Here is a 10,224-nt window from a genome sequence, read left to right on the forward strand (position 1 = left end):
TTGATTATTAATCAGAAGTATCTCATATTGAAAGTCTTTTCCAGAAGTTTTTTGACATAACTTGCCCTATTTTGTTCTTGCCTATATGGTTGTCATTGTATGTAATGGCAAGAAACAAGCACTTTTTGTGTACTTTTTGCTGGAAGTGAGCAGTTATTTACATAGTCTCCATCATTAGCCATGATTTAAGTGTCAATAGCATGTAAAAATATCTGTATTAAGAATGACTGATTTCTGATGGATTTTTTTATTTCTTTTCTTTCTTCCAACAGAAAGCCATTTCATCTCCAACTGTATCACGCCTTACAGATACATCAAAATTCACTGGTTCTCACAAAGAGAGGTTTGATCCCAGTGGGAAAGGAAAAGGCAAAGCTGGCCGAGAAGATCTGGTGGATGATTCAGGATATGTATCTGGCTATAAGCATGCAGGCACATACGATCATAAAGTACAAGGAAGCAAGTAAGGTTGAGGGTTTACAACACAGAAAGAGAAAGAGATGGGGAAAGAGAATATATTTGTAAGAATGATGTAGATGAATCCCATATGTTTTGGTTATTGTGAATGCTTAAGACTATGTTGTCAAGAAGTTGTTTTCAGGAACTGGAACTGATTTCAACATCTGCTGAGCTACTTGCAGCACAACGCCACTTCATTACATTCCTCATGTGTATATTGGCAAAAATAAACATATAGGTACAAAATTTACATAATTTTGCTGAGTGTTAGACACGCACAAAAAAAAAAAAAAAAACAAGGAAAAACCACCCACAAAATTCAAGCAGTTATATCCACACTTTGTCAATTTAAGCAAAAGTTTTCAAACATTCCTAAATGTCTAGTTGCCCTGAAGATGTCAAAGAGAACCTCATGAAAAGAGGGTCTTTCATAGCAGCCTTTCTGAAGAATATCCCATTATTTATGCAGTTTGATTTGACTACTGGGTTTGGGCTTTTGAAAAATGTCTTACATGGGATATGGCACTTTCCTTAAAACATTCAACAATATGCTATTGGGGAGTAAGTGGTGGTAACATACAAGGTTCTAGCCTGTAAATGTCATATACCACTCATGAAAAAATGAAAAAAAAAACCCCACCCCTATTTCTAGGACAATATAGGTTCTAAAGTATTTCATGTCAACAGAAAGAGTGGAAAATACCAGCCCTTGTTTTCCTCCTGTCTATAATTTGTGCTTGTTACTGTATGTACTGTAGCACGGTTCTGACTGGCTGGATTTGGATGGGGCTACTGTACTAACCTGAGAGATGAGGAACAAGACATTACTAAGAAAGTCTACTAAAGCTTTTTGCAGTCTGTTTTCAAGTTTGCACTGCCTCACATTTGAAGTGAAGGGGGCATTAAACTAATAATGCTTTAAAATAATTATTATGACTAAATACTGCCAATCAGATTGCTATTAAATGAATGTTATTATGCACATACATTGCCACATATTCCCTTTAAGGTATAACTTATGTGAAAAAAGTTTACAGCCCATTGGAATAAGGACATTTATAATTAATATCCATGTAATCAGGTGCAGTTTGCCCACAAGAATATACTATTATGACTGGGACACATTTTATGTTAGATTGTTTGAAGCCAAGGGATTTGATTCTCTGTTCACTTTTGCTGCCTAACTTGGGAGTAATAATATTGATGGGAATGGCTTTCCACTGCTATAGAAGGAGAACCAATTCCACAGGTTTAAGGTACAAGCAGCTGAGTGTGAGCTGCCTGAGGCCCAGAATGCCAAAACACCTTAATAGGAATAAAAATAACTCATTTTTTATATTGGGTAAAAAGGAGAGAAAAGGCCGTTCTGATTTTCTGCAAGAGCTGAACACATACCCTAATGTATTACTCTGCTTCTCTAAAATGATGATTTTCAGTATTCAAAACCAGCTTCTATCACTCCTACTTTGCTTTCTTTCAAAAAGAGCTCATGCGCTGATTTTCATGTGTAACTCTGAATAAAGGTTAATAAATTTATACCTCTCCCCCAACATATATCAGCATCCCACTGAGAATACATGAAATTTAGTGAGCACTGTGTGCTGTCCTGTGCCATGCAAGTTAACAATCTGTATTTGGTCAATGTCCAGAAACAGAGCATTGCTTTTCAGTCCTTAAACTGTTCATGTTTTGTTTTTCTGACATAGAATGGTAGCTTTTATTTGTTACTTTGCCTTCAATGACCCTTTGAGCCCATATATCAGCCTGAAACTAAAACAACAATAGCAAAGGCAAGGACTTCCTTGTGAACTTGGAGATTGGTTTTGTTTGTTTATAACTTATTTTGGGTTTTGTTTCGAGGAGGGAGGGAAGCTTGCCAAAAATTCAGCTCATGTTCCTGTAAAGATTTAAATGGCTTTCCCATAGCTGGCTCTGGTTACCTGGAAAGATTTTTTTCATGTACCTAAGGATGCTCCGGATGAGAAGCATCCAGCTTTGTGAAGCCTTTCCTAGAGTTGCCCATTGTTCTTGATAAATTTCCATGGAATGAAGGATTATGAACTCCTGTGTTGCACTGGTTACCTGTCACACTCTGAGACAGAAGATTGCATGCTGTGATATCAGCAAATTATTCCAGTGTGGTAGTAAACTGCCTAAACAGAGAGAACCTTCTTCCACATCACTGGTGCCTGTGCACCTGAAGAAGGCGCCGGATTAGTCCTAGTTTTTATGAATAAAAAGGCTAAGCCTCTGACCTTTGATACATCCTTCAGCTAAGTTACAGGCAAAACCAGTGTCCCTGTTCTTCCCATTGACTATAAGACATGACTCATAACTCACTGATAACTGAAGAAATCTGGACCCAGCCTGAATGAAGGGTGAAGTCCAGTCTACTGCAGAGCCCTTTCAGCATGCTGTTTGTTGCTAGCTAGCTGCCTTGTGCGGCACATCAGGTGATACTTAACCTGAGCTACACAAGCAACAGGCTTTCTCAAGTACACAGATGCTGAGTGTCAGTAATGTCAGACTGTTGCTACATAGGTGTGATTGATTGGGAAGGTTTTAAAGTATATTAGGTTTTAAGTTGCTAGTTCATAGTGTGAGGGAGACCAGTGCACTCATAGAAGGCATGCAAAGGATTGAGAGTGAGGACAGATCCAGGCTAACCCTGACAAGAAATTGAGCTACTATTTGTTTAGGAGAAGCTGGTAGAACTAGCTGGGGTTCTGCCAGAGTTTACTTGGTATTATTTGTACAGTATAAAATCCCTGCCATGCACCAAAGCACTACGTGTGGACCTGATGCAAAATTTTTGAAGTACTTTCAGTTGTGTACAAACTTTGGATCAGGACCTGAGAAGATGCTTCAGATAGTAGTATTCCATTTTGAGGAACACACTTTCTTGTTTCTTCTTCATTTCTACAGTTAGACAGTTTTAAAATTCAATTGAACAGATGCATGAAAAGAGGTCAGTCTAACATGACAGTGACAAATAGTTGTGGCTGAAAAGTACTTTGGAAAGATTTTTTCCATTTTACTACACTTGGTGTGGAGGATAAAGGCTGTGAATAAAAGCACCATATGCACCTGTGTATGAGGGGTTTAGTCAGCTACTTCAGCTCTTACTTTTGCACTAAGATTTGCAGCAAACTATACCCCTAAATACTAGCTTGAATGTTAGCTGTAAGTTCTAGGCCTGCTTGGGAATGAGGCAAAGTACATTTTCTGGTTCATCTGCCATTCACTGAACTCTCAGGACAGCAAGTACAACTCAATGATGAGGGAAAGAAAGAGATCAGGAGGTGACCCGTTTTCAAGCTTAAGTATTGTAAAACATATGCTCTTCCTGTGCACCATACTTCAGACTATCTAAATGTCATGTCTGAAGTAAGGACATGGGCACCTTAATAAGGTTTACACTTTTTTTTTTTGGCATCTCAACTCATTACGTCTAACTTTCCTTTCTGATTACCAGCATCTTACACTATGCAGCACTCTTCTACACATCTTCTGTAGAATGCTTCCTAATTATCTTTGCTTTCATGCTTTCATTACTGCTGAACATGCTAACAAAAGAAATATAATCAGAAAGTTCAGGTAGCTTTCAGCAATAACTGCCTTAAAGAGCAAATTCAAATTATGCTGTTCATTTAAAATCAAACCCGTAAATACTATGGCAGTACATAATTGTACCTGTATCTCCACCTGAGGATTAATCTGACCATCAAAGTCTTTGGAAGATTGAGGACAAGAAGTAAAAATCCTCACTGAGGAAAAAACCTCATTGATAATGCAGCATTCAAATGTTTTTTATTAGTAGTGCTTGCTTACCAATTCCCTCTAGTCACTCCATGTGCTTTAGTTCCTTGTTGAGAGTTTTGTAACATACTTGTCAATATGGAAATACCAGAAACAAAATTATTGTTCTGCTTTTTGTCTGTATCAAAGCCATCACAAGAGAAGCAGGCATTAAAAACCGTACTGTTTCAACAGTCCTATGTGAACAGTTATCATTAATTGTAATCAGATATTTGAATATTTGACAGTGGCCAAGATCTAGCCACTTAGGGGTTTTTTTAGTCCTACAGTATTTCTTGTCTCCTTTTCACTTTAGGGAAGGAAAGAGAGATTTCAGAAGTACTCATGTGTCACAACTTGTGTTTTTCATCAGCATAGAGATTGTCTCTCAAAGATATTTTGGATTGAAGTATGATATTTCCCATATATTTTACTGACTTTACCTAAATTAGAAATTTCTCTGACAACTTTTTGGCATTATAGAAAGCTTTGTTCATGAACTACCATTTCAGTCACCCATATTTTCTCTCTGTTGGCTCAGGTAATATTTTTTATGGTAGCTGAAACTAGCCAGAACTAAAAGGCAAATGACTGCTATGGGTTTGGCTTGCAAGTGATAGGTATCTGTGCATCTGTAACCATCTGTAGGGAAGATCCTTATATATCTTTCTCTAAAACCAAAACAATAGTTGTAATTGATAGGGTTTTTTTCCTTAAGGCTTGACATAGTTATCAAATATATTTTAATTCTTTGTGCCTGCATGTATGCTATTCAGAACATAACCCTGCCTTTCAGTGATGCATGTGTTCTGTGGGCATGTGCCTGTCATCCATGAATGAGAATTCTGTTTGCACTGGTCAAGAAACAAGCCTTTTACCTTCATGATAGAGCAAATGTAATGTGTTGCACTAGTACGTGTCTTCTTAACTGACTGTTAACATGTGTGCCAAAATAATTGCACCTTTGTGTATATTGTTTGTAGTGTGACTATTATGGTCTTGGTTTGTCTATTAGTTGGTAATAAGTAGTGTAATACACAAGACTTGTACAGGTTGGTTTGTGTGTGCACATACTCTTTGGATCCAGCTAAGTAATTAAACCATGTAGATGTTGATCCAAACCTCAGATCTTACTAGGGCCAAATTCTAGTCCTGCAGCCAATGCTGTTTAGCTTGGCCAGTTGGTAACACTGACATTCGCCCTCCATAGCATGAAGGTAAAGATCTAACAAGGCTTCTATGTTTTTACAAGTTTACCCTGTCCCTATTTCTAGGGGAAGTCCCTCTTCAGTGATTCTGACATAGACTTGATGTGACAAGAAGTGTTTCTCCATAGTGAGAAAGTAGGAGTGAGAGTGAAGGCAAGATTTCTTCTGAGTGCTCTCAAGAGACCATTTAAAATTATGCCTTGCATGGGCCGTATGCTTTTCTTTCCCCCAACTTTGTGAAGCAAGTTGGCACTCACTATGTATACATGGAGTCGTTCATCATCAATAGGTATAAAGTCATGGTGTATTGAGGTGGGAACAAGAAACACAACTGTTACACAATGCCTATGGACTTGAGTCTTATATAGACTTTTATAAAATTAAATACCTGAACAATAATGACAGATCTCAAACTTGTATGAAATTCTCACAGTCTGGAGTGCCTCAACTTGATACATATATACCTCCTGTATTTGGCTGCTGTATTTGGAGTGTTTGCCCATAAAATAGCATTTAGATATTCAGTTACTTATTCTGTGCACCCCTAAATGCCCATTACCTAATATAGGGTGGGAATGATGGACCGGGATGTTCTTTTTAAGTCAGAATCCTAAAACTAGTGAGAGACCTTTGGCTGCATTAATGGTTGCCCATTAAACTCAAAAACAGTGCTTTGAAAGATGTCCCAGCTAAGAATGGTGCTTCAGGAAGCTAAAGAAACTATCCTGCAGATAGAAGCTTCACTTCTTAATTGTCCAAGTAACATAGTTTTGCAGGGAGAAATAACTGTAATATATTGATATTTTTTCATGGTTTTCAAAATCCATATGGAAAAGGTGGATTTTAAAACAAGTTTAAGATACAACTCTTTGTTGTCAGAAAAGATTTGAATTGGCTTGTTTTATTCAAACTGATTGATCATCAACTCAAGATAATCTTTGGCAAAAGTGAGCCTCATAATAAATAAAAGGAAAAAAAACAGCCTATTTGCTAGGTATTCTTGACAGACATTTGAAATACTGGTAGTCTGAAATTATTTTTGTTTGTAAATAAATTCTCTTTCATAATCATGCACATGTGCATGCACACATGCACTACTTTGGGGCATATTTATGAGTGGCAAGACTACAGAAGAGGCTTTTTTCCTTGTAATACCTTAGATTTGGAAATAGACATTGAAATGCCCAAGTGACTAACCTGATTTGGAAAAATGTTAAAACACCTACCATATTCAAATAATTGCAGATAAATAGCCAATGAATCAATTTTCAAATATAGTTCTACAGCATCTCTTTTTGTTACTGTAAAGCTTACAGCACTGAATGAAGTGAATTTTGTTGTAAGCATTTGTAAAGGTCTTAAAGATGAAGTTAGTCATAATTTACCCACCTTCAGTTTTCTTTATTCAAGATTTTTCTACTACTTGGCTCATTTTTCAAAACAGATCATGAACACAAATAAAATTACCTTCAAGTTAATTAAAAATGTATCCCTAAAAGTACACTCATTCTTCATCCATCTTTACATTTTGATCAGGAGCTATAATATCAATGAGCAACAAAATAAGAAAAAAGATGGCAATTTGTATCCCCACAATGATGAATTATTTTAAGTCTAGTTTACATCAGATGAATTTCTGTATGCTTGCATTTGCTCAATGCATTTTTTTTAAAAACAAAATAATTAAATAATGTGAAATAATGCAGCCTGGGCTCTGTTAAATAAGGTTATATTAATGCAACTGAAATGCTGTATGTCTGTAATATTCATGCTAAATATATACTAGCTCTTTACAAAGGCTTTCTATAAAGTCAGTTAACCTACGGTCTCTGATGTTCTGTATGAAATCCTGTTGGCAAACTGCTTCTGTTAGCACTGTAGTGTATGAAATGCCAAGGTTATAGACAAAACAAGTTACAGAATACAACAGAAGTGTATTTGTGTTTGTCTTTGTGCTGAATTCGGAATACAGAAGCTTTGCCAAACTACTGCAGCAGAGAAAATGTTTTGTGTAATGCTTATAATGCAAAGTAATTTGTCTTATATTCTGTAAAGCAGAAAAATCATCAATGTTTGATAAGTATATTGAAGTTTTAGCAAGGTTTTATGTTTCACAGATTTAAATATTAAAGGAGAAATATATATTTATATAAAAGTATAATTTTTGAATGCTTGAGGTTGGATTTCTTCAGTCATGAACCATTTATTTATCCACATTATGCTTTATTCTTTTGCTAGCTTGTTTATCTGTCCGTGCTGTTCCAACAACTATTTGTAATTTGGTTTAGATGGTTTGATTCTTTATTTGCACAAATATGAATGTGCATGCTGTCTGGACCTGATCATAAAGTGTAGAGGCAAAACTGTTCTGTCCTTGATTACCCAGAGCACTAATAAATATTTAATCATTAAATAGTTGTGATGCAGAGATAGGTCTTGACATAATCTTCCTTGGATCACTGTGCAGTATGATAAAAACTTTCAGTGAATTTTACTATTTCTTGTTCCTATTTTCATTTGTCTTTCATCAACCAGGAAGCTGCTGTGTGCTAATAATTACCTGCAATATTTGTAATTGCAGGCATTGCAAACATTAACATTCAGCTGTACTAGCCTACTGTGTTCACTGTGAAATTTTCAACATGGTAAAAATTTTACATGATCATTTAACCTTACAAGTTTACTTTTTTCATCACTAATTTAACACTGAAACCTTATTTTGGTTTTTTATTGTTTTGGTTTTTTTTTTGGTCATTATTGCAAATGAGCATAGCATTGCTTAATCTTAACTATAATAGATAGACATATTCTAAGCAAAGATTTTTTAACCACTTGTTGAAGGGGCCAGGCACCATCCAGTGCAAAGCATGCTGGGCAAAATCTTATCCCCACTGCAGTCAGTGCCAAAATTCTAACTGGTGTTAACAAAAACAGAACCATTGTCACCAAGGGGTTAATATGCTTAGTAACCATGACGAGAGGTTATGGAGGAGCACAACAGTGATTCTCTATTTCCATATCTTTGTTTCTGTTAATTTAAAACTACTACTATTCAATCTTTAAAGTAAGTAAAAGAAACTTGAAGGGGGGATCATATACTACTAGTTTGTATTAGTTTTTTTCAGGAAAAGGAGACAAATTTATATATATATATATATGCTATATATTTTTACACTGTTTATTAATGCTAGAAAGTATTAAATGTATCACTTTATCAGTGTGAATGTTAAAGTAATGACAATGTTATGGATGTTTTAAACCTTTTAGAGTTGTCTTCTTAAATTCTAAACCCACATTAACAATGGAAAAGCTACTTTGTCTGCAACATTATTGGTGGTGTTTTAGGGAAAAAGTTCAAGTACAGCAGTTGTTCAATTAGCACTGTAAAAGCTTGGCTTGAAAAATCTGTAGTGAAATCCATATTGTAAACACCATTTTTTAAAGCATAGCTTCTCATAAAGTACGTTACTGCTGTTACTGACTGTATAAGATTTTATCTTTAGTTGGTAAAGTGATCAATAAATGTGTTACTACATCAGTTCCTGGATTTTTTGAAGTAAATGGTATTTGCTGCTAAACTTTGTTACCAACCGTTATTTTATACTTTAGATGTTAAGCTAATTCTTAATGAATGTATAAATTACACAAAATACTCTCTGAACCACCCCCCTGTGGTTCTGAGTAGAATGCATTTCTTCTTCACCATTTATTTAGCTAGTTGTGATAATGAGTAAAGCTGACCATTAACATTTTGCGAACTCTAGTATGATCCATGATGATGATCCGCTAATTGAGATGTCAGTGATGAAACCAGTTATTCTTAACTAATTATGTAACATATATCTGTCCTCAGTTTCAAAAGCCTGAGTTTACTCTTCTTACTTTCTCAGTGGAGTTGAAAATGTTCTACTTGCAAGGAAAGTTATTTGCTACACTGACCATTGTTTTAAGGATGTTACATTCAAAAGCAAACATAGACCTTTTATTCATAAATAACAATATTCTTCAGCTTCCCAGTAGAAATAACACCCAAGATTTTTCAAGGAACAGAAGACTGAAGTTACTTAATTAAACTCAGAACATCTTAATAACATAATAATGTTACAATAACCCAAGCACAGTGCTGCTCTAGTAATGTAGAGGTACTGGATTAGCAACTACAAGGGAACATTACTAAACAGCTTACAGCTACGCTGTCTCTCCTCTAGGGGTTCTAATTGGAAATGGTGTTCTCTCTGCTAACACACTAGACAACCTTCTTTAGAAATGCTTTTTAAGTGAAATTTAATAGAGTTGTGTCCTGAGATAGCTTCTTGCATGGAGATCATACACTGTTTGTAGTATGACTGCCAGACAAAGCCCCCTTTATCTCTGAGCATGTATGGTTACTGAAACTGTAAAAAAAACGTAATGAAACAGAATCTTCAGGGATTACTAAAGGAAAAGTCAGGGTTTTTTTCCATTCAAAAAACTTTAAAGGGAGATAGTACCCCTTCTGTCTGAAGAGAATATAAGACACTTAAATCTGTATTTTCAAAAGAGTTGAGGTTTTATTCTCTTCCTGTAGAGCCTTTAGAAATGCCACTTACGCATCATGACTTTAAAATAAAAAGTAAAAAAAAATCTACCAGGATGTATTCTCTTTACTCCAGAAATAGAATTCTTTGGGCTCAGTTTTGTCTGTGTGTAGTTACTGTGCACTGTAGATTGTGCATGTAGAGATAGCCCTATTGAGATGGGTCTGACAGAGTACCACCTA

General features: G+C 35.6%; 1 protein-coding gene across 1 annotated transcript in view; it reads left to right on the top strand.

Annotated features, from left to right (window-relative positions):
• Nucleotides 1-9,003, top strand: part of TPPP (tubulin polymerization promoting protein) — a 56,253-nt gene extending 47,250 nt beyond the window's left edge. The window contains exon 4 of the mRNA XM_062618131.1: nucleotides 273-9,003. Within this exon, the coding sequence (XP_062474115.1) occupies nucleotides 273-467 (195 nt within the window). The 3' untranslated portion in view covers nucleotides 468-9,003. The remainder of the gene's footprint in view (nucleotides 1-272) is intronic.
• The last annotated feature ends 1,221 nt before the right edge of the window (nucleotides 9,004-10,224 follow it).

The sequence above is a fragment of the Pezoporus occidentalis genome, unplaced genomic scaffold (assembly GCF_034315485.1).
Source record: "Pezoporus occidentalis ecotype Australia unplaced genomic scaffold, CSIRO_AGI_Poc_V1 ctg2, whole genome shotgun sequence".
Classification (NCBI taxonomy): Eukaryota; Metazoa; Chordata; class Aves; order Psittaciformes; family Psittacidae; genus Pezoporus; species Pezoporus occidentalis.